The 25,024-nt window shown below is 45.9% G+C and overlaps 2 protein-coding genes across 3 annotated transcripts; one reads left to right on the top strand and one right to left on the bottom strand.

Moving 5' to 3' along the window:
* Positions 1-10,369: 10,369 nt before the first annotated feature.
* On the bottom strand, positions 10,370-18,636 carry zgc:158482 (uncharacterized protein LOC100009650 homolog). 2 transcript variants are annotated; one of them, XM_029145187.3, is made up of 10 exons: positions 18,092-18,635; positions 17,270-17,479; positions 17,017-17,175; positions 16,453-16,577; positions 12,259-12,453; positions 11,893-11,983; positions 11,618-11,816; positions 11,209-11,306; positions 10,936-11,066; positions 10,370-10,837 (listed from the first exon to the last, which is right to left on the bottom strand). In XM_029145187.3, exons 1-10 carry the CDS (start codon positions 18,570-18,572, stop codon positions 10,661-10,663), a joined length of 1,866 nt encoding a protein of 621 aa, XP_029001020.1. In that variant the 5' UTR covers positions 18,573-18,635; the 3' UTR covers positions 10,370-10,660. The 2 variants fall into 2 exon arrangements, with proteins under 2 accessions (XP_029001020.1, XP_055363142.1); XM_055507167.1 differs by lacking the exon at positions 12,259-12,453 and having other exon boundaries at positions 18,092-18,636.
* A 1,545-nt stretch (positions 18,637-20,181) lies between these two features.
* Positions 20,182-24,011, top strand: gatm (glycine amidinotransferase (L-arginine:glycine amidinotransferase)). The gene is made up of 9 exons (XM_029145252.3): positions 20,182-20,342; positions 20,962-21,180; positions 21,286-21,481; positions 21,657-21,847; positions 22,030-22,167; positions 22,255-22,419; positions 22,520-22,583; positions 22,663-22,779; positions 22,865-24,011. The coding sequence occupies exons 1-9, from the start codon at positions 20,274-20,276 to the stop codon at positions 22,975-22,977; spliced, it is 1,272 nt and encodes a 423-aa protein (XP_029001085.2). The 5' UTR covers positions 20,182-20,273; the 3' UTR covers positions 22,978-24,011.
* The last annotated feature ends 1,013 nt before the right edge of the window (positions 24,012-25,024 follow it).

Genomic DNA, 25,024 nt, shown 5'->3' with positions numbered 1-25,024 from the left:
ATTTTGGTCTCTGCGCAAAGAAACAGGTGCAATCTATGAATGTACTGAAAGATTAAACGAGGTTGGCCTATATTAAACAGTGTTCACTTAAAAAAAATGCTCCCAACCAGGTTAGGTTCACTTAGTAAATTGCCATAGTAACTGAGTTTCAACAAAACCTCCTTCTTGAAACGGGCCCCTGGTTATGGTTAATTTGTGTCACCTGTGTTTGTGTAGTTAAGTCCTGCCTTATCATTCAGTGATTGATGGTGTGTCAAGTCGTGAGCACGACAGTTACAAAGAGTTTCAAGCAGAGGGGAAATTTAGAAGTTTAGAGTAGTGTAGTTAGTTTTGTTCCTGCATCAGCAGTGATTTTTAGTTCAAACATTTCTATTTAGAGCTTTGGTCCTTTGGTTGTTAATTTCAGTTCTGTGTTGGGTCATGCAATTCTTCGCCTTCCCTTTTCCCTGTGACCTTGTCTGCGGATGCAGCCGGGGAAAGGTTTTTAAGGTTGTTGTTTAACCTTACCGTGACAGATTCACGGCGGTGTGCTGAGTGCACTTGGGCCGTAGCAGCCCGTATCCCTCTACTCGGCATAAGCGCGTTCTAACCCAAGCTCTGTGAGAGCAGCATTTCCCCACTTGATGTAAGCAGGTTAATCATTCATCCTCCACTGCATCTCCTGTCTTGTTCACATGACCTGTCAACTCCCCACCAATGGGGGTCCTTTAAGTGGTTCTCACCGTTGCCTCAGAGGCAGAAGAAGCCCAAGAGTCTCTGTTGTTTAAGATAAGTCATCCCACGATGGGGAAACTTTTGTCTGCAGCAGCAAGCAGATAAGACCGAAATCAAGTAAGTCAAGTAAAAACAATTGACATTTTTAGTAAAATCTTCAAATTGCACGTCAACGATAATGTAACCAGTAAATGCCACAGAGTATAAAAACGGTGACAGAACAGCAGCAACAACAGACAATAAACAATGGAATACACCACGTAGGTGCATTTGTGTGTCACTGCAGTAATATGTTGTAAAGTCTTATGGCTGTGGGTAGGAATGACCTGTGGTATTCAATTCAATTCAATTCAATTTTATTTATATAGCGCCAAATCACAACAAAGTTATTTCAAGGCACTTTACAAAGTAAGGTTTAAAACCTCACACAACTAAACCCAACAAATCCCACATACAGCAAGCATTTAATTTGACAGCAACAGTGGAGAGGAAAAACTCCCTCTCTAACGAGGAAGAAACCTCCAGCAGAACCAGACTGGATGTGGGCGGCCATCTGCCTAGTGCTTCTTCTTGCACTTCTTGCACTGGTAGTGCTTCTTCTTGCACTGGGGGTGTAACAGTCAAGTGCTGAAGGAGCTGGTCAGAGCGAGTTATGGGAGAGGTCCATGATGGATGTTACTTTGACAACAACAACAACAACATCCTTGTGTCCGCCACCTCCTCGATGGACAGTGTGCAGCCCAGGACAGAGCTGGCTTTCTTGACCAGCTTGTTTAGTCTCTTCCTCTCTGCCTGTACTGCCCAGTACACAACTCCATACAGGACTACTGAGGTGACCACAATGTCATAAAAAGTCCTTATCAGGTCTCTGCCCACACCAAAGGACCTCAGTCTCCTCAGCAGGTGGAGATGACTCTGGCTCTTCTTATACAGGCCGTCTGTGTTTTGTGTTGTGCACAGTCTTAATGTCTGAGCCCTGCATGTTCACCGGCGTGTGTGGTGGAGGGGACCTCCTGAAGTCACGCAATAACTTCTTTGTTTTCCCGGTGTTAGGGATCAGGTGGTTATTCTCACACCAGCTCACAATGTCAGAGATGACCCCCCTGTACTCCTGCTCAACCCCCGGGATACACATCTAACAATGGCACTGTCGCCTAAGAACTGCTGTAGATGACAGTGGTGGGAGTTGGGTTTAAAATTTGATGTGTACAGGAAAGAGGAGAGCACTGCCCCCCCTACTGCAGATTACCACAATGTACCCTCACAAACTGTGGCCTGTCTGTGAGGTAGTTAATGGTCCAAGCAGCCAGATGTTGGTCCACGCCTGCCACCTCCAGCTTCCTCCTCAGCAGTGATGGCTGGATGGTGTTGAAAGCACTGGAGAAATAAAAAAACATGACTCTCAAAGTGCTCCCAGGGGACTCCGGGTGAGACAGGGCCCGATGCTGCAGTTAGATGAAGGCATTATCTGTCCCAGTGCGTGGTCGATATAACTGCAGCGGGTCCAAAGCTGAGTTCACCTGGGTGCCAAGGTGACTGAGAATAATGCTCTCCATGGCCTTCATCAGATGAGAGGTTAAGGGGATGAGTTTGAAGTGGTTCAGCTCCATAGGACTGGGTAGTTTTGGAAAGAGAACGCGGCAAGAAGTCCTCCAGAGTACTGGTACTCTCTCCAGGCTGAGGCTCAGGTTGAATATGGAGAGGATCACCTCACTGAGCTGGTCTACACACTCTCTGAGGAGCTCAGAGTTGGTGTTATTAGGGGCTGTTGCCTTTCTGGCCTTTGTCCTCCTTAACTCCCTCCTAACCTGCTTCAGAGTGAGGTACAGGGGGGTGGGCGGTGGCTGGATGCTGTTGCCAGATTCAAGCAGATGATTCCATCATCTTTTGCCTTATTGTCATGTAGCTACACAGAAGAGAACGGTCACCTTAATCCGTATGAACAGATTAATTGTTTTGTAGATGATGCTGCAGCCTCTCTACGTACAATGTAAGACACAGTGGTTCCTCTGAAGAAGGCAGTGAATCAGAGGAGGTTAGCTCCATGGTATAACCGCAGCCTAAAGCACAGGACCAGACAACTAGAAAGACAGTGGTGTTCCAAAAAAATAAATGTAAACTGCATAGAATGGAAGGATAGTCTAATAATATATAAAAAAGAAAGACATATTTTTCTTCTCCTTCAATTCAGGAAAACAAAAACAACCCCTGGTTTCTTTTCAGCATTGTAGCCAGGTTGACAATGAGTCAGAGCTGTGTTGAACCTACAGTAAGTACTATGCCCTTAAATCTCAGAAGCAATGACTTTATTAACTACTTTACTACTAAAATTATCACTATTGGGGAAGACATTCATCAGCGACTTCCTCCAAATGACAGAAAGCACTGTCTAGATCCAACAACTTTAATAAATTTACCAAGTCTTCTGTCTTACTTAGAGAGCTTTTCCCCCATAACTAATATAGAGTTAACTTCAATAATCAACTATTCCAAGTCGTCCACTTGTCTTTTAGATCCAATCCCAACCAGATTACTCAAAGAAGTTCTATCTTTAATCAGCTCGTCCATATTAAATCAAATTAACCAATCTTTACATTTAGGCTATGTACCACGGGCTTTTAAGGTAGCTGTGGTAAAACATTTATTGAAAAAACCTACTCTGGACCCTGGAGAACTAGCCAACTATAGGCCCATTTCAAATTTACCCCTTATTTTTAAGATTCTTGAAAAAATTGTGGCTGAACAATTATGACCAACTGAGTAGGAATAACCTGTACAAAGATTTTCAGTCAGGATTTAGAAAACATCATAGCACAGAAACAGCTCAGGTTAGAGTCACTAATGACCTTCTCTTAGCTTCAGACAATGGTCTAGTTTCTGTCCTTGTCCTGTTAGATATTAGTGCTGCATTTGATACAATTGATCATAAACATAGCATCGGAATTAAAGAAAAAGCACGGAAATGGTTTAAATCCTGTTTATTGAAAAGATTCCAGTTTCTTCATGTTAATGACAAATCCTCTATATGCACAAGGATTAGCGATGGAGTACCACAGGGTTCTGTGCTTGGTCCAATTCTGTTTAGTCTACACATGTCTCCTCTAGGTTAGATTATTAGGAAGCATTCTATAATTTTTTTATTGTTATGCAGATGATACTCAGCTACATGTCTATGGACCAAATCCTGGATGTCCCAAAACGTCCTTCAACTAAATTTAGATAAAACCGAAATTCTTGTCACAGTTCTAGTAGCATCGCCGTGTCTTGTCTAGTTTCCTTTGTTTTTTCTACTTCCTGTTTAGTTCCAGCCTGTGTTGTTCTAGCTTTATATTGAGTTGCGTATCTTAGCAGCTGTATCCTCTTAGTAATTAGTCCTGTATTTAAGTTCCACTTCATGCCATGCTCCTTTGCCAGATAGTCTGTTTTCCCTTGCCAGCATTCCAGCATTCCACCAGTAAGTCCAGCCTGTCACGGAGTGGCGGAGAAAGGACCCAAATGCGCAGTGCAGACGCAGCAGACGGGAGGTATAATTAAAGTGGTGTTTAATGCGAGAATCCAGGTCACAGTATCGCAGCACACAAGGAGAAGCGTAATCGGGTCCGGGAACAGGCGTGGGTCAATACCAAAAAGGCTCAGATCTCACAACTAGAATCGACAGGCTTAAAACAGGTCCAGAAACAGGCAGGGTTCAGCAACAGATAAAGACTTACAATACCGGTCGGGATCAGACGTAAACGGTGGTCAGAGGTATGGAACTGGGTCAACAACGGAATAAGCCGAGCTAGAGAATGCTGGAACGTGAGGTAATAGAATCAACGATCTGGCAATTGGCTATGGGAACTGGTGGTGCTTAAGTATGCAGGTGAGTGATTACTGATTCTATGCAGGTGCGAGTAATGAGAACCGGGACGTGGAACGGGGCTGACCAGATGAGACACAGGTGCGTAACTGAAAACCGGAAGTGAAGCTGGAACCGAAAACAGAAACCGGGAGACTACCAAAATAAAAACAGGAAGTGGAAACTGGAACCGAAAACATGATGATATGGCTGAACAACAAAGTACCTTCAAAATAAAACTGAAAACAGAGCCAGAACCTGACAGTATCCCTCCCCCTAGGGCGTCTTCCACGGTGCCCACGGAAGCCCCCCCCCCCCCCAAACCAGGGCGGGCGGAGGGTGGTCTCAGGAGGAGGGACCGAATCCCTCCCCCTCAAGGCAAACAAGCAGGGTGGGCGGAGGGAGAACCGGAGGAGGGTCAAATCAAGAGTCCATAAAACAGAAAGTCCTCAAAGTTCGTCCGTGCTCTGGGGGGCCGGAGCTGAGCCGCCAGGAACCGATGCAGGTGCGGCCGGAGCCGAGCCGCCAGAGACCAATGCAGGTGCGGCCGGAGCCAAGCCGCCAGGAACCGATGCAGGAACGGCAACAGGAACGACCTCCTCCTGGAGGTCGACGGGAACTGTGGCAGGCGTGACCTCCTCCCGGAGGTCGTGGGGAACTGCGACAGGTGCGACCTCCTCCTGGAGGTCGTGGGGAACCGCAGCCGGAACTGCGACAGGAACTGCAGACAGCTCGACCTCCTCCTGGAGGTCCGTGGGGACTGCGACAGGAACTCCAGCTGGCGCAACCACCTCCTGGAGGTCGGCGGGGGCTGCGGCAGGAACTCCAGCTGGCGCGACCTCCTCCTGGAGGTCGGCGGGGGCTGCGGCAAAAACTCCAGCTGGCGCGACTTCCTCCTGGAGGTCGGCGGGAACTGCGGCAGGAACTCCAGCTGGCGCGACCCCCTCCTGGAGATCGGCGGGAACTGCGGCAGAAACTCCAGCTGGCGCGACCTCCTCCTGGAGGTCGGCGGGAACTGCGGCAGAAACTTCAGCTGGCGCGACCTCTTCCTGGAACGACCTCTACATGGCCGACAGGAACGACCTCTACATGGCCGACTGGAACGACCTCTACATGGCCGACTGGAACAGGAACGACCTCTACATGGCCGACTGGAACAGGAACGACCTCTACATGGCCGACAGGAACAGGAACGACCTGTACATGGCCGACAGGAACAGGAACGGCGTCCTCACTGGAGCCGGCAGTGCTGCTCTCAGACTCCTCACTGGAGCCGGCAGTGCTGCTCTCAGACTCCTCACTGGAGCCGGCAGTGCTGCTCTCAGACTCCTCACTGGAGCCGGCAGGGACTGAGACGGCGTCTTCTCTGGAGCTGGCGTGGCTACTTGCCGCTGCCGAGCTCGACGGAGTAGACGTCGGGCCTGATCGGGTGTGGATAGCACTTGTTTGACGGGTGGTGCCCCCTGGCTGGGCTGGAACCTGAATGTGACCCGACTGGACTGGGACCTGGGCGTGACTCGACTGGACGTGACCCGACTGGACTGGGACCTGGGCGTGACTCGACTGGACGTGACCCGACTGGACTGGGACCTGGGCGTGACTCGACTGGACGTGACCCGACTGGACTGGGACTGGGACCTGGGCGTGACTCGACTGGACGTGACCCGACTGGACTGGGACCTGGGCGTGACTCGACTGGACGTGACCCGACTGGACTGAGACCTGGGCGTGACTCGACTGGACGTGACCCGACTGGACTGGGACTGGGACCTGGGCGTGACTCGACTGGACGTGACCCGACTGGACTGGGACCTGGGCGTGACTCGACTGGACATGACTTGACTGGACATGACTCGACTGGACTGGGACCTGAACGTGACTGGGCTGGACTGGGGCTGGAGCCTGAGCAGAGCAGGACTGAACCGGACTCTGAGCGTGGCAGGACTGACCCGGACTCTGAGCGTGGCAGGACTGACCCGGACTCTGAGCGTGGCAGGACTGAGCTAGAACCTGAACGGAGCACGACTGAACTGGGACGGGGGCCTGAACAGAGCACAGCTGAACTAGGACTGGAAACTGAGCGTGGCTTGACTGACCTGACTGAGATGCAGGATCTGGTGTGGCTGCTGGTCGCAGGCCTGGAAGTTGCAGGACTCCACGCAGGACAGGTTCCCTCAGTACGAGAGCGGCAAAGAGGAACGCAACCGGGGGGAAACAGTGGAGGTGGATCCGCTGTGCGACGCTATCTGGGATGCCTGTAATCGACATGACACAGTCATTAGGGGGACCGAGGGAATCCTCTGCCAGGGAGGAGAGCGGGTCGACAACCGCGACCGAGGTCTCTGGACCCTTGACTTGTCTGGAACGCCTGCGGCTGACCGTCGTCTGAGGCGCTGAGAGCGGCGGGGGCTGGGTCTCTGTAGCTGGGTCCGAGTGGCGACCAGAGGCGGTGGCGTTTGGAGCCTGGGTTGGAGGCGCCGGAGCGGTGACAGGAAGGTGAACTGCCGGAGCGGCGACAGAAACGGGAACCGGATCTGCTATATTCTGCGATATAGTCACGTGATCACGGAAGCGTGCGGTGGTTGAAACGTGCGCTTGGCGTGGTCGCAGCAGAAACAGAGCACAGCAACAGTAACACAATAAAGCACTTAAGCTAGCGAAATCACAGGTTACAACACTTCAATGTGCACCTCTTAGATTCACGTAGATCTGTGACAGCGTTACAGTCACGTGATCGCGGAAATACACAGTGGTCAGATCATGTGTGCAGGAAAAGAAACAACACAACAATAAAACAATTACTGATACCCTAAGATCAGCTGATGCGGCGGCGAGGGAGGCGGTTACGCTGGCGGTTTCCTGCCGTGTGGCTGGAAGTAGATGGGTGATTAGGCCCGTTCTCTGTGACGACATCCCCGTTAGTTCAGCTGCTGGCTGCGGTGGAGGCTTCAGGCGTGCCGGTGCAGAGGGAGCTCCAGGTGGGGCAGCAAGAGGGTCGAAGAGAACAAGGTAGAGAACAAGGGGAAACGGGACAGGGTCGGAAAGAACAAGGGACGAGTCTTCGGTCACGGCGACTTTTATAACCGTGTTTTTGGTCACGCCCGTCCTATTGTTTGATCCAATCAGGATGGCTGACGTCCAAGTTTCTCCTCCGTTTGTCGCTTGTGTCAGCAGGAGTTGGATGTCAGCGGGGGAGCCAGGTATGGGTCCCCAGCCTGGCGCCTGGTTTTGGCTTTGTTCTCACTCACTACTATCAGGATGAGGACTTTACATGCAGGCCGCAGTATTTCCTTTGAGGGACCTTAATAATAATTCTGTTAATAACAGATTATACAGATGAGGTCCCCCAACACCATCCTGGAGGAGGAATACTGGTGGCTAAACTACAGTACCTTGGTGTGGCGGAACTTTTTGACTGGCTGTGCTCGAAGAATTGGACAGTCATGCCCGTCAACACTCTGGCCTCTCGTCTGATGCCAGCTCTCGTCTCTTCACCAATGTCATGGCATTCGCCAGCTCTGACTCCATCCCCGTTTTCTCTTTGGAGTCTAGTTCATGTCTCAGTTCCAGCCTTGTGCCAGTGTTTTCCTTCCTGCCCATTGTTTTGTGGACAGCGCTCCAGAGCGTGTTGATGCAGTCGTGACATCCAAATACTCCTGTTCGGCATCTTCATGGTCTGCTGCTCCAGCTCATGTGTGCTCATCTGTCCCTGCTCTGGTTCCTTCTACAAGCTCCAGTCCTGCTATGTCAAGCTCCAGTTCTGCATGTTCCAGTTATGCAACCGAGCCCCGCACCAGTTCAGCACCCCAGACCAGCCCGGGCTCCAGCCTCGGTTCAGCCATGTCATGCTCAAGCTCCAGCCCTGTCAAGCCAAGCACCTGCCCCAGTTCTAGTTCCTGTTGGTCCAAAAGCAACCATTCTTGTTCCTGGCAGACCAGTGAAGCGGATCCCTCTTGCCCTTGTCCCTGTTAGTCCGGAAGCAACCATTCCAGCCCTAGTTCCTGTTGGTCCAGAAGCGACCATTCCAGCCCAAGTTCCTGGTGGTCTCGAGAAGACAATGCCAGCCTTGTTTCCTGTTGGTTCAGAGAGGACCACGCCAGCCTTGTCTCCTGGTCGTCCGGAGGAAACCACCCCTGCCTCAGTTCCTGGTGATCTGGTGGAGGCCACTCCTGCCTCAGTTCCCGGTAGGAAGCCTCTGTTGCTGATCTCAGGCAGCTGGTGCGAGACCTGGCAGTGAGCCGGGGGGTGGACCGGTTCAGTCGTCTAAACCAGCATCCGGACGGCGATTGCGACGGCGCACCACCCGTGAACTACGCGCACCAGAGTTTCCCACCGAGCGCTCCAAGGTGGAACGCCACATTAGAGCGCAGTGGTCCAAGCAGCTGGTGTGGGTAGAAGACCTGGGAGGGGTATGGTCCAGAGGAGCAGTTGTGGGTCCCAGCAAGACACGTTCTGGACCTGACTGTTATCAGGGACTTCCACACGGCTCATCCAGCTTTTTCTGGCCCGTCGGGGCGCTGAGGTCTTCGGTGTTCAGGGTTTAGATAAGGCTGTTCCTGCCCCTGTCAAAGCATCTGAACCCTTTCCAGCAGCTGCAGTGTTCTCCACGTTGGTTCCTGTAGGCAGCACGGCTGCTGTTTAGCCCACATCATCTGTTCCTGCATTTGCTGAGATTCTTTTGGTGGTCCCTGAAGGCAGCATAGGAGCTGCTCAGCCCACTGTATCTCCGCCTGTTCCTGGTGGTGACCCGAGATTGACCACGTCCATTTCTGTTGGACCAGAGACACTGGAGCGTGGGTGCAAGCTTGTAGCAGCAAAAAATGCTGTTTTCACATTTTATGCAATCTTTTTGTTCTACCCACAGAATTAAAGATGAAAGTCTGCACTTCAACTACATTTTAGTTGTTTTATTTACTGTTCTAGGGCAAGGTTCCTGCTTGGGCATGGAGACTGTCACTCCTCATGTCACTTCTGGCAGGAGAAAGCCAGTCACCTGGGACTCAGGTCGGGCAGGGAGCGACACCTTACTGACCCCAACTGGGCCCAAGGGGAGTAGTCCAATTCACCAGCTGTCCAACCAGTCCCCTTTAAAATGTCGTAATCGGCATATCAAAGAGAAAGGTGCACCCTACTAGATTCCCACATATCCTCACACGATCATCAGTGGAGATAGTTGCTGCAGTGGAGGATCTGGGACAGCGTAGCGGAAGGCACTTAACCAGGGCACAGCACCAACACCTACTGAGGTAGCAGAGATACCAAATGCAACGAGATGAGGAATGCAACAGTTCAGACCTGATGTAGCACCACACAGATACTGGCCAAGCAGCCTCCATCTGCCTGCAGCTGCATCGTCTGCCATAGGCTAATTAGAGACATGGCACCTAACCGACTAGAAAATGCAGAATTACTGTACTTGACTTGACTTTTGCTAGTTTAAGGACTTTTACGTACTATGCAAGAATTTGCTTTGTTCTGAATAGTTGTGTAGTTTGTGGTAGAAAATCCAACACAAACTTGGTGTATCTTTGTCATGGAGGCGGTTCTAAGATGGCGGACACACATGCACAAAGAACTGGATATGCACAAAATAAAACAGGAAACACTGTAGATATACAAAACCCCTAATTGTGACAATCTTCAGGTGTCCGCAATCATTTGTTTGACCCCTTGTTTGTAGTACCTTACAGTTTTTCCCCTACGCCTCAAAAAAGATGGAGCCTCATGCAACACAAGCCTTTGCCTTCATCTTTTGGTTTGTCCATGTCTTTAACAACCAAACTCAGTCTTTGCAGAAACACACAAAAATATTACATATGGTTTTACTTCAGCTATCACCTTTATTATATAATCATTTTTAGGTACATACTGAAGTTGTAGTAGATATATAGGTATAGGTATATATATATATATATATATATATATATATATATATATATAGCTAGTAGAGTATAAAGTAAAGTCTCTTATATAGCTGTAAGAGTTCAATATATGCTGTTGCTGAAGCAGCTCATATTCTGTTAGTCGAAAAGCTTTGTGTATTTTTTCTAGACACACCATCCCTTTTCCTGTAATCCTAGGCGTGGAGAGCTTAAAGCATCCAACGCCTCATAGTTTGATGTTCCCTGACAAAATGGTGCCGTAGACCTGAGCAGTGAGAGGTACGTAGCTCTTGTCATTATCGTCAAGGATGTAGAGAGGGTCTTGAATACATCCTGGGTCAAAACTCTCTTCCACTAACTTTACCTTCATCTGTTTGAAAGTCCCCGTCAGCTCAGCTGCATTCTAGATAAAGAGTCGAAGCAAAAGGAGCAATGTCAAAGTGCGGCTTGAGCGCTGCCAAAGTGGCATAAACACACTTTTTGTTTGTCATGGAATATTACCTGTATTCTCAGAAAGCGAGGCCGGGCATACGAGGGCAGGTGCCTAACCACATGATTATAAACCTGACTCCCATCAAACTGGCCATCCTCCACCACAGTTACAGCAGCCATGCCTATTCGTCCGTCATGCCCTTTGGCAACACAACGCAAAAGAGACAAGGCACTGGTTGTTAGCAATCTAACTGAACCGAGATTCTCATTAATTTTTTGCCATTTGAAAATCTTGGTTATTTTGTAGTTAAAGGTTAATTGTTCTCAGTCAATGACCATCACCTGGCACTTGGACCCCGTAAACATTGGCTTCTTTGAGGCAGTCACTGATTGTCAGGATGTCAGACACCTCTGTTGTGGCCACATTCTCACCTTTCCACCTGTGCAGTTAGGGTGAACATCATATTATAAAACATTGCATACTGCATTGCATATACAACATAAAGCATACTGTACTGCTTTGTACTGTGCCAACACATATACAAATTGTTCTGTAGCTGTATTCTCGCTTATCTGTACTGCTGTTGTGAGAAGTAATTTCCCCACTGCGGGACTATTAAAGGTTTTTCTTATCTTCTCATTGATTTTCATGAAGGCCAAAGTATAATTTCACGTGAGAATTAGAAATTCAGTCTGTTGATCATGCTTTTGGGACATGAATAGAATCAGATTATGACACACAATTCTGTACCTGAATGTGTCACCAACGCGATCTTGGAAGTAAATGAAGTTGTCTTCATCGATCCTCATCAGGTCTCCGCTGTTGAAGTACAGATCTCCTTTCTTCAGAACATTACGGAGTCTTTTCCGTTCTGTTTGTTCTTCATTCTGGGCATAGCCGACAAAGGGAGCCATGTCCGTGATCTTCGACACCATCAGTCCCGTTTCACCTTAAGGAAAATTAACATCCTTTACAGAAGCGGTCTCTGAATGGATAGACGTGAAGGTAAAATGTCTTTTTCTTACCTTTGGGTGACTCAATACAGAGACCATTAGTATCTCGAACTGGCTCGTCCCTGTCTATGTCATACTTAATAAGAACATAGGGAAACACCATCTAAAGGGGAAAGTCAAGGCATAAGTATTACAGTGTGTGGCCTGCTTACTAATAAAAGCACAGTAAACCTACAATACCTGGTGACAAACACCAGGTCTTGGATTATCATTAAGGGAAAACATGGCAGATAAAGCCACAGAGGTGAGATTTTAACTACCACTACATACACGCAACCACTCCAGTCTCCTTACAGTATTTCCCTGCACATACTCATTCCATACTTACTCAGGTCCCTTATAAAAAGGGATTAGAGGCACAGGTCTTTATATTCTCACCCGCTGAAAAAAGTTGACCCTTCCAATAGCTCCGATTTTCCCGGGGTAGTTGACAAATATCACATTTCCCTCGGTGGCGGCGTAAAATTCTTGGATCTGGATGTTCCCAAAGCGAGTAAGAAACTCTGTCCATATCTCTGCCCTTAGCCCGTTTCCAATGGCCATTCTCACTTTATGGTCCTTGTCATTTTCTCTCTAAAAAATGAATTAAAGAATATTCAAGTACTGAAGGAAGGCTGGAAACAATTGGTATAAGTACTTGAATGAACCAAATGTAAAAAACGTAAGAAAGAATGAACTTGGGCCAAAACCTGCTTGTATTTTGTGTTTGCCTCACTATGCCACGCCTCTGCTCTGGACCACGGCTGCTCCCCCTTCCCCTCAGTAACTCCCTGCTATCAGGACAATTCCATGCACGGACCTTCCCCTCTGCCTCCCTTTTTAAATAAACTCCAAGCCTTCCACTTAGTCTTGTTTTGAGAACGTTTATCTTGTCATGTGCGCATTATTGTTACCTTGTTAGTCACGCGTTGCTTGGCTTATAAGTCGTGTGTTGGTACCAATCATTAGCTCCATATTTTAGCATATCTAGGTTGAGTCTGCTTCTGTCATGTTTGTGTATTGTTTTACTCTGCCATGTTAGTCACATGTAAGTCGTGTGTTGGTGCTAATCATTAGTTCCGTGTTTCAGTACGACCACGTTTTGTCTGGTTTACGTAAGGTTTGCTTTTGTACGTAACTTCGTCATGTTAGCCATGCGTTGCTCAGCACATAAGTAGTGCATTGTGATTACACATTAGCCACCTATTTTTGTCTCCAAGTTCAGCCTTGTTTCGTTTCATTCATGCCAGGTCTTAGCTGCATGTGTTAGCGTTGCCTTAGCTCCATGTGTTATCTTTGTTTTGGTTAGGTTAGGTAGGAGTGTTTCTTGATTGCATCCTTTTTTATTTATGTTATCTGGTTGATTAGAAGGACTGATTTTTATTTCTTCGTGGCTTACCCCGGCTCTGACTCGATGTCTACTCTTAGTCGTAGTTGCGTGCTGCCATCTTGTGTGGCAAATCCTAACACAATGACTCAGCCAGTAACAGATCCCGTCAGAGCAGCTCAATGATCTGCCGTCCCTAAGTCTTTGTATAAGCTCTTGTATCCTCTTCTGGATTCGGCTAACGTGCAGGCTAACAACTCCGGACTGGTCCAGGAAGGTTGCCGCGCTACTCCCTGGCTGACTGTGAAGGTTTCTCCAGTATAAGCCAGCTCATGGACTGGTTGGACTGCTCCCAGACTCCATCGCGCACTGCTGCAGATTCACAGATTGCTCCTCATCCTGCTGCAGCCCTATGGACTATTTCATGCCCCACTGCAGCCACACGGACTGATTCACACCCTTTTGCTAGGAATTCTCAAACCAGTTCTGAAAGTTCCATTCCCCAGTTTTTTCGGGCTGTCTCCGTCTGGAGTGTCTACCAGGGACAACCCACTCGTCAGATGCCGTGACCACCCTGTCACTGGTTGAAACTTGAGCTACTGGAAAAGAGCCGAAGGCTCAGGGCTTACGACTCCATCTGCTCCCGGCTCCTTCCAGCACAGCTTTACAGTCAGTTTTGACTTCACCATCTTCCATAACCGCAGCCCCTGCTTTGTGTTCCTCTGTTGCCTCATGTCCTGTTTCACAGTCCATTGCCCCATCAGCCACAGAACTGCAGCCGGTTTCAGCCACTGTTTCGCCATCTGCTGTTGCTACAGCCCCACAGCTTGCCCCTTCGCCTCCCTGCAGGTTCCAATTCCACATCCTGTTCAAGCCATGGCTCCACGTTGTGCTTCAGTCACGACTTTTCTACCTGCTCAAGTCATGGTCTGTCATCCTGTTCCAGTCACGGTGCCCCAGCTACAGCGTCACAGTTGGTTCCAGCTATAGCGTCGCTGCATGTGTCTACAACTCATCTACAGACTACTGCTGTCGACTCTCGTCCTTCCTCCAGGGCCTCGACTACTGGACCTCAGTCCGTTCATGTCCCAAGCCCTCTCCTGACTCCAGTACAAGCTCCTAAGCAGCAGTCACCAATCTCAGTTCAAGTTTCAATGATGCCATTGTGCTTTTTGAACTTCAGTGGGGCCTTCTTGGGGGCTTCTGAACTGCAGTCATATCCTGCTCAAGCAAGTTCATGTCCTGCCTTGGTTCCGGCTTGGTCAAGTCCCTACGCAAGCTCCAGCCACAACACCAGTTCCATGTTCCTTGCTTAGAGTGGCACCTGCTTTACCCTGCCGGCACTACAGAAAGAGGGACATTGTTCATGGCTCAGTGGCAATGGCCACTTTTCCACCCACCTCACTACTACTTTCGGTGCGCCCAGGTTCAAGCCCTCTTGCACAATGGCCTGACACCTGGGCTTGACATTCACATTCACACCACCCAACCTCCAGCACGGATACCATAGAGCGCTACACTCTAGAGACACGTCCACTCTCATCACCTCTGCCTGTTCCTGGTGGTCATGTGGCGACCACACACCTGATTCCTGTTCCTTGTGATGGTCCGGAGAGAGAACCCCTTCTGATCCGATTCCTGTTGGTCCAGAGGAGACCACGCACACCTTGATTCCTAGTGGCCGGGAGGAGACCACGCACGCCTTGATTCCTGGTGGTTCAGCGTGTGTTAGTGTTGCCCTAGCTCCATGTGTTAGCTTTGTTTTGATTACGTTTATTAGTCGTTTTGCGCCACCTTTTGACTCCGTTTACAGTTTTCGTTAATCACACGTTGCTCGGGTCATAAGTCGTGTGTTGGTGCCAACCATTAGTTCCGTGTTCCAGTATGTCTACGTTTTGTCTGGTTTACATAATGTTTGCTTTTGTGTGTAACTTTTTCATGTTAGCCATGCATTGCTTAGCATAGGTCATGCATTGCGATTACTCATTAGCCACCTATTTTTGTCTCCAAGTTCAGCCTAGTTTCGTTTCATTCATGCCAGGTCTTAGCTCCATATGTTAGCATTGCCTCAGCTCCATGTGTTAGCTTTGCCTTAGCTTCATGTGTAAGCTTTGTTTTGGTAAAGTTTATTAGTCATTTTGTGCCTCCGGTTCACTTTATTTACAGTTTTCATTAAGAGTGTTTCTTAATTGCATCCTGTTTTATTTACATTATCTGGTTGATTAAAAGGACTGATTTTTATTTTTTCATGGCTCACAATGACTCTGACTCCATCCCTACTCTTAGGCGTAGTTGCGTGCCGCCATCTTGTGTGGCGAATCCTAGCATTTTGCACAGATGTTCATATAACGGGTGCTGCTCTGATTTTATCAGTGAATATCTTGTTGTTTTCAGTTTGTACAAGGCATCTTTCAATTCCCAGCGCTGGAGGACATATATAGCTGAGTATCTACAAGGCTCCAACACATCCAGGCACCAGTGTCATCTCACTGAACTGTTGCAAAGCAGCGGGAGCTCAACGCCTGAGCCAAAGATGAACCCAGATCTGGAGCTCATAATATAACCCACCGTCCACATCATCCGCCCATGTGCACCATCTGTGCAGATTGTTTACGTTTACAAACACGTGCAGCACTGCTCCTGTTACAGTGTACTTGCCATTTTGACTTGTTGTTTTATGTGGTATCAAATTATACAGTTATACAATTCAAAATAAGATACAGTACACATTCATTATATTCAGTGTGATCCTAAGATCATGTATGAGCGCAGGGAGCTGGGCTGCCAAGTTGCTAGATATGGCCTTCCTTAGTAAAGGCCAGCATCTATTCCTAGAAGTGACCAGATACAGACAAACCACCTCCTCCACCTGGTGAAGGGTCACGCGGTAAACTGAGCCTGCACTCCATGTGATGCAACTGGATACTCTGAATAGCCGTACATGTAGGCAGTGTGTTTACAGTACTCCTAAATTCATCTTTAAGAGAGATCCCAGCGAATCATTCTGGCTGACTTAGAATATTAATCGTATCAGAGGTCAAATATATTGTACGCATTCCCGTGCTCGTTTAACGACGCTGTAGGCAGGAACCTGATAGTTAAGATTTGACTATTTCTATTTCGGTAAGCCAGCTGTGCGGCGGGAATGTGCACATTTGGAAAGTTACGTCTGCCTTGATCTGCTTCCTTGGTCGTTTGTCACAGCCAAGTTCACAAGCTCCAACAACCAGGACCTGAAAAACTGTCAACGATAGGAAGAGCTTTACCTTTGGCATGTTGCAGAGATAACGCAAAACCTCTCCTATGTATTGGATAACAGTCACGTTGTGTTTCCTGCAGTCGTCCCAAAACTGAGAGGCAGAAAATTTCCTCTTCAGAATGATTGTAGACCCTTCAAAATAAGACACAAGCAACATTTGATTATGAGCTAAACACTGTAAACATAAACAAAGTTTCAATTTAGCATTTTAGGTCCTTGTTTAGTATTTTACCTTTAAATACACGTTACCCTAGAAGTTTTTTTCATAAAAACTTACACTCCATCGTAGAGATACAAGTTTTGATAAAAGTGTTGCCCCCGGCAACAAATAAAATTGTTCACAAATGTAAAGACAGTAAATGAATTCATTGATTTACCAACTCTGATGATTTATGGGTCATTAGAGTCTACTGCAGTTCACTCATGTACTGTATGAATGCACAGTGAACTGTAGCACAGTTGAAACTTCTGGCTCAACCAATAAAGCCAAAATGCAATAAACAGACTAAGCACTTATCGTTAGGAGTCAGTTTGTCAACATTCTGCTTTCAGCTATGCTTCCATTGTCTACCTGTCTGAATGGAGCCAATAAAGCCAATCATAAACCCAGCTGTGTGGTACAAGGGCAAGTTGAGGTAAATAACATCCCTCGATGTTATGCCGTTGAAAGATAAAACCGCCAGATTTTTTAAGAGGCGGTTCTGGTTGATCACAGCCGCCTTGGGGAGACCTAAAATGAGACACAAAGACACAAACAGCACTAATGAAAGACGTTGATGTAGATGAAACACCAGTAGACACAGAAAGTGCAGTCTCTCCATTACCCGTGGTTCCAGACGTATAAATATAAACCGCAGGGGTTTTGTATGTGATGTGCAATCTGACTGATCGAGGAAGTGGAGCGTCTGAAGCCTCATTCACTTTATCGAGGAAGCTCTGGAGTCCAGGAGCATTGCAGTGTTCTGACATCAGGAGCACGGTGACACCCTGCTCAGACAGGGAGAGCAGCACTTCCTGCACTGCTTCCTTCAGCTCTGAAAAAAAAACCATTAGGACCTGTGTTCACATGGAGAGTGACCTTCATTTGGACTTGTTGCATTAAAGCCTTGAGAAAACCAAGCAGAATGAGACCAGTACTGGGCATTGCTGTTTGTGGAGAACTATTTAAATCCTTGAAGTTTTAAGCTGCTTCACTAAATTGAAAGGTCAATTCATGACCCCATGAAAATCCTACTTTTACTTTTTACTTTCTTTTTCAACCAAATCAAATGTTGTCAACACAAAAGACTGAATTCACTGTTTTCTTTCACAACATTGAACAGTACAGTTAGGTCACATATTCAGGTGGCTAATAGTTGCATTTAATGATTAGCTGAAGTCCCTTCACAGTTTAAATCAACACTACGAGAGTCAATTAATGGTCCAGATAAATTTGTCCACAAAAACGTAAGTGTTTCACAGGTTTTTTTCCCCATACATCTCAGAGCTAAAGTCATTTTAACTTCTTTTGAAATAAGCTTAAACCTTCAAATTTTGCTCAGGATCAGACTTTAAGCTGAAACAGCTGTTATAAAACTGACTGTATCATAGCTGGGCGTAAAGACTCAGCTGCATGGAATGCATGAGAAGGCTGTGCACGGGCGTACCTGAAGCTGCTATCAGCACTTTGGCCTTGCTGCAGTTAAAACAGTGAAGCAGGCACTTGTTGCGAATGTTCTGATTAAGAAGAGCCACGGGGGAGCCCAGTTTAGCCAAGGCCAGCCAAGTAAACATGAAGGCGGGCTCATTGCCCATGAAAAGTGCCACAGTGTCTCCAGATGTGTATCCACAGAGTGATTGTAAGGCGTTGGCAATTTTGTTGCTCCTTTTATCTGCGGCGGTGTAGGAATAAGTTTGGTTTTCAAATACAACGAACGTTCGGTCCGGATGCGCAGCTGTCTGCTCCGCGAATCGGTCCACAGCCAAGAACAACGGTCTCCTCCTGCGCATGGAAGTAAAAGTCGCTAAAATCCACAGTAGCTCACCCACGTACAAAATATCCATCCACAGATAAGGGTAATACGTTTTAAGTGCGAATAGTATGATCAGGACGCTTGATAAAATAACTGAAAGAACATACAACAACATCTTGGTTTCTACGTACACATACGAGGGAAAAATGGGGAACGTTGCAAATAGATTTTAGTGGGGCGGAGCGTTTTCTCTAAAGCTCTTTCACAAGAATGTCAAAACAGGCTCCTGGAAAATGCGGGAGACTGGGGGAAAATGATTCACTTTCCATTCTTCGGAAAACACGAAAAGTTTACTTCGGAAGGGGGAGATCATTGAGGATCAACAGTCGCAGGTCTTTCAGAGAAGCGGGGCAAACTGGCGACCATGAGGGTTCCTCTCCCATCCACTCATATACAGTACAGCTGACGGGGCTGTGATCTGGACAAACAACCGTTTGCGGTCTCCCGAGTCAGCTGTTTGTAGCTGGCGGGTCGCAAATGTCAGCCCCGGGGCAGCTGAGGAGTTTTTTCACTTGAAAAAGGTTTCACTTTCTTTGATCATCACTGATGATGTCATCAAATACGTTCGATCAGACTCTTATTGAATGGATAATATTTCCAATTGGACCAAAAATAGACACCATCCCAGACAGAGGCCAAATAAATATTGGTCCAATACAAGTAGATCGAGCTTTTCCTTTAGTTACGAATGTCCTTGTTTCTGAACAGGTAGAAACATACACAGCCCAGAACAAATTTATAAAATAAAATCCAAAATGAACAGGATTCATCAATAGGTGCCTGAACTCCTCCTTTTAGTTGCTTTTGAAGCAGTTTGTTATTCCTGCAGATGGTGCTCTTTCCATTGTGTTCCACTTTAATTCACTGGCTCCAAAGCATTGTTGCTGCTGTGAAGTCAATCAGCCCCTTGTCGCAAATAAAGATAAAATCAATCAATCAAAATCTACTTTATTCAAAACCGAAAACAGTCATATTACAGTTTGAATGTTGGCAAAGTTTCATTTTTTCTTTTGTATTTTGGTGTCTGCTTGTAGCAGTAGTAACTAACACTTGGTGGAGTGGATGCTATTAATTAATGCTCCTTAAAAATTCTCTATAGAGTCCTTTAGAAGGAGAGGTACCTTCTGTGCCAGTGAGCGGGTCACTGAGGTCTTTGGGTTATGAAACCCTTGTGAGCACAGTCCAGTGAAGCATGTGGCGACTCTGTCTGCTCAAGGCTATCTTTCTCTCTCTCTCTCCTATTATCTGTTTTGCAGAGTGGTCGGGTCACACTGATAACCTATCAGTGTCAATAATGTAATATCGTTCTAATCAGAATAGGCAAGTAAGCAAGCATGAATTGTTTAATTGTAATTTATAGTCTGGAACTATTCTCAGACATTATATCATGTAATAAACTGCTCTGATGCCATCCTGTGTGAGATTTTGTGTTGCTCAAACACGTTTTTACAGGTTCACGTTGAGAACCTGCACACTGTGGGGACCAAAGCGCGTGCACGTCTAAGAAAAAGACTCCAACCCTAAAAAAAATATTCCAAACAAAAAAAAAAAATAAATTCAGATATTGTCAATGGAAATTTCAAACGCCATCAATCCAGCTGATAAGAATGTGCTGGCGTCAGGGATAGTGTTTCAGAAAGCCACTTCTCCAGTCACGTCGCCCCACAACACGAAAGCGACCAATGGTGCGAGTGTGACGTGCAGCAACCCTTATAAATTTGGCTCGCACCGAGGCGTCTTCATTCATGAGCAAACTGGGGAGTGGATCCATCGCCGCTGCTTGATTTCACTGACACAGTCATTATTACATTGGACAATGCTGCGAGTCAGGTGTCTGAGAGGAGGTAGCAGGGGGGCCGAGGCAGCCCATCTGATCGGAGCCATGGTTGGTATAACGGTAGCTTCTATCTTATTTGGTTCGTTAATTTGTTTGTTTTATGCAGAAACACAAATAAAGAAATGTTTGGACATTTTCGTCAGTAGGTGACATCTAAGCGACGTGTTTCACTTACTGGCTATCAGGTTAATTGGTAGGGTTTTTATGGGCATATTGGAGTTTACTAAAATAAAAATATATTAGCTCCCGTCTAATTAATCAATTGGGTTTGAGAGGAACCGTAGTGCAGCTTTTGACTTGTGCGCATTTGCTGATTTTTTTTTTTTTTCCAAACCATGTGGTCCTTGAGTGACTGAACAGCTGTTTGACACAGATGCACTCAAACTCAGTGACGCCGGAGGCATCGATGTACAGTTTACGCAGATAAGGCTGCTACGTGTACTTTGGCACCAAAAAACTTTTACAGCATTTTTTTATCAGCTTTGCAAGTTTAACCGAATTTAAAATGGGAGCAGGTGGGGAACTTAATTAAAACTTAATTTCTGTCACCTGTTACATTTAGCACACACGCGGAACTACATAAGGTTTACAACTCTCAATACTCGCTCCGTATCAAAGCACCTTTCTCTATTTGTTGGTAAGTTGTTTATTTTTCCTCCCTGCTCAGCTCGGCCGGGCGGTGACTGGATGGGCGCAGAGCGTCTTCCAGAGCACCTCCAGTGCAGCGGCTGCTCAGCAACACCACGCAGTTGAAGAGGAACATGTAACCGAGACTGTGCAGCAGGAGATTCCCGTGTGCAGCTACAATGAATGGGACCCTCTGGAGGAGGTGATCGTGGGTCGTGCTGAAAACGCCCACGTGCCTCCGTTCACTGCAGAAGTAAAAGTAAGACATGGCGTCGAACGGTGAAAGTGAAATGTGCACCCTGCATGAGACATAAGACACAAATGCTTTGAGGCCTAACTCGCTACGCTGCACATCTCTCCATAGGCTAACACATACGAGAAGCATTGGCCCTTCTATGAGAAGCACGGCGGCCAGTCTTTTCCTGCGGACCACTTGAAAAAAGCTGTTGCTGAGATTGAAGAAATGTGCAATATTCTGCAGCACGAGGGCGTTACTGTGAGGAGGCCAGAACCTATCGACTGGTCCTTTGAGTATAAAACTCCAGATTTCGTTTCAACAGGTAAAAGAACGATGCTTGAATGCTTATGCTTGAAGTTTCTCCCATTTACAGTATGACTTGTATCTTCAGGGCAGGGCTGAGCACTGTCTCAAATTATCAAGAGATGATTACTAAAAGATGCAGACTGGTGTGAGATCATAAATGCTGCTTATGTGTCATGTTGCATCGGTTGTAGGTATGTATGCTGCCATGCCCAGAGACATCCTTTTGGTGGTGGGGAACGAGATCATTGAGGCTCCTATGGCCTGGAGGGCTCGCTTCTTTGAGTACCGGGCCTACAGACCTTTGCTCAAAGAGTACTTCAGAAAAGGCGCCAAGTGGACCACTGCCCCTAAACCCACCATGGCTAATGAGCTATATGACCAGGTGAGGCCTTATCGCGGAAGATACCATAAGGCTAATGTCTTAATGCAGTTTTAAGTCAGTCTTGACGTGTTGTTCCTGATATCAGCCAAACTGCCGAACTGTGGTATTTATTGCCTTATGTGGCAAGAAGGTACAGTGTATGTTCCTATTTATTGCTGCACAGTAAATAATTCTCGATGCAGGACTACCCCATTCGCTCTGTGGAGGACAGACACAAACTGGCTGCTCAGGGAAGGTTTGTGACCACCGAGCATGAGCCCTGCTTCGACGCAGCCGATTTCATTCGGGCTGGGAGAGACCTCTTTGTCCAGAGGAGTCAGGTGTGAAGGCTGAAAAACTTGTAATTCTGCGTCGTCTAGGTGTGTGGTGAACATGTTTAACAGCCTCAAACCTCTTATTTTTCCCAGGTTACAAACTACATGGGTATTGAGTGGATGCGTCGTCATCTCAGTCCAGAGTATAAAGTCCACACAGTGTCATTCAAGGACCCTAACCCCATGCACATCGATGCCACTTTTAACATCATTGGACCAGGACTGGTGCTGTCAAACCCTGATCGCCCATGTCATCAGGTGAGTCACTATTCGCGTCTGCTTCACTTAGCTTTTTTTTTTTTTTTTTTTTTTTTTTTTTTTTTTGATCACTATTACCACAGCTGTTTTCTACCCCCAGATTGAGATGTTCCAAAAGGCTGGATGGACTGTTGTGAAACCTCCAACACCGCTGATTCCTGATGGTACTGAATATAGATCTTCTCCTTCATGCAGTAGCTCAGGAGTGGAGTAGTTTGAACCATTTTTGTCTGTTTCTGGTAGACCACCCACTGTGGATGTCCTCCAAATGGCTGTCCATGAATGTCCTGATGCTGGATGAGAAGCGTGTTATGGTTGATGCCAATGAAACCACCATTCAAAAAATGTTTGAGAACCTTGGTGGGTTTATTGGGTGTTCCAGATTATGGTGCCTATTCTTATATTTTACACAGCATTCATTTAATCTTTCAACTTTTTATTGCAGGTATTAAGACCATAAAGGTGAGCATTCGTCATGCCAATTCCCTGGGTGGCGGCTTCCACTGCTGGACAACTGATGTCCGCCGCCGCGGTACCCTGCAGTCCTACTTCCACTAGCCTGGCCAGAATTAGAAAGTTTTTATTGACTTTTCAAAATCAAAGCCACCGTCTGGAATTGTACTGTATAGCCACTATAGCTGTAAGATTTTAAAACCGTTAATCACTGCATTTCTTTAAGCAGACCTGCACCATAGGTTAATTGAAAGGCCAACCTTTGTGTTGGACCACTTTTTTTTTTGTTCTTTGTAATTTAAGGCTTTTCATTTGGCAAGTTTGGGACTTGACCTGACAAATCTGTCCTATGACACATGATGCCCAGCTCTGTTTTTAAGATTGGCTGTGTTTGTCCTAAATGAATGTATGAACTGTATTGATTTGACTTTGCTATGCATCACAGTCCCTTTGCAAACAGCTATATCTGTGCTTACCACAAACACCACTGTCAATATGAACTGAATTTCTGGCCTGGTTATTGTGAAACTGAACTTTTTATGGCTTGTACATCTAGAAAGTCTTAATGTTGAGGACAAGGTACAATGTGGTATGTGAATGTCATGTTAAACTAGGGCACAGGAGGTGAGAAATGGCCTTTTCTATGGTAACTCTGACACTAGAAAGTTCCAAAGTTCTTTTAAAAAAAAAAAAAAATGTTTTTTTAAAACAAGTGTATAAAAGTGGTTATGAAGGTCATTAAACAATATTCATTTTTCACTGTTTTTATAAGGATTGTAATTGATTTAACAGTTATTTATATTTTATTATACTCTTATTGGATTTCCCACCAATTCATGTTTTTCTACATTTACTTGGAATGTATGTGCTCCATATCTGATATTGTACACCTTCTGCCTCTGTGTTCTTGCAAATCTGGGCCAGTTTGTTCTCACTGTACTGTGTGGCTGCTTTTGTTTGCAAAGCAATTCTGTGTACAGAGTGAAACTTGTTTTTGGTGTGAAGATTTAAGCTGATGATTCCTTTGCAGCATGTACTAGTCAAGGAATTCTATAGAATGTATGGCTCAAACCAAGAATGTAAGTGATGTTTTGTATTGTACTTCATTTATGAATGTTCTTAAAAACTAAGACACCTGTGTCCTTGTTTAATATGTTACCTTTTCTGTTTGGTGAATTGTAGTAAAACTTGACGCATTAGTCATCAAAAATATTACAATTGACAGTAAATTAAAAAGATGTAAATATAACTGCATAATGCAGACTAATTATGTACAAACTAAATATCCATGGGCTTTATGTTAAAATAAGAATAATAATGGAATTAATAGCTAGTAGTATAAAATGACATTATTAATTAACATTTTTAAATGAAAAAAGTAAAGTAGTGGCAACCTGTTGATGGTTGCATTCTGCTGCCATCTAGTTGTGGAGATGAAACGGCATGATAAAAATATATTCATAGATTTCTGAATGACACAGTAATGAATGAAGGTAGCAATAGGATGTCTATATCTAATCGCAATGTTTAGTGTGTATATGATCTGACCTCAATGTTAATATCCTGAACACGGACAGACTTTGAGCTCCAAACAGTTTGTGCTCGTAAGCAGAACCTAAGGATTTAGTGACTGGGCTATAGTAAAACTAATTACTTTTAGGACAGAACAATCAATGAAATGACTTCATCATGGTACATAATGTAAAGCCTACTTGAGACTAAACATCTCAGTGATGAGGATAAAAGGATTAAAGATCTAATGCTTCTGAGTGCTCTACTTTCAGAGATAACTGTGCTTTCCCTTGTACAGAATATAGTTTACAATCCATACTAAATATAAAGCAAATACATACTGACAGTGTCAATGCACAGATTCAATTACAACAGCTGCATAAATGTAAATAGTTATAACATGAAACTGAACTTAAGACATGAAATTAAGCTAAGCAAATATTGGTGTAAGTAAGCCACATTCTTAGCAGGAAATAACAACTGCATTTCTTTTTTCTCACACACTATTTGTGAAAGCCTTTGAGTTTATGATTGTTTTTAAAATACAGAAAAAAGTCAGTTTACACTGTTCTGACCTATTAATCAAGTCTTGCAAAAGGTTTCATAGTCCATCCCTATCTTGGTAAAACAGCATTATCTG

Source organism: Betta splendens, chromosome 3 (assembly GCF_900634795.4).
Source record: "Betta splendens chromosome 3, fBetSpl5.4, whole genome shotgun sequence".
NCBI classification, from domain to species: Eukaryota; Metazoa; Chordata; class Actinopteri; order Anabantiformes; family Osphronemidae; genus Betta; species Betta splendens.
Note: the sequence above shows the minus strand (reverse complement) of the source record. Positions and strands in the feature narration are given on the sequence as shown.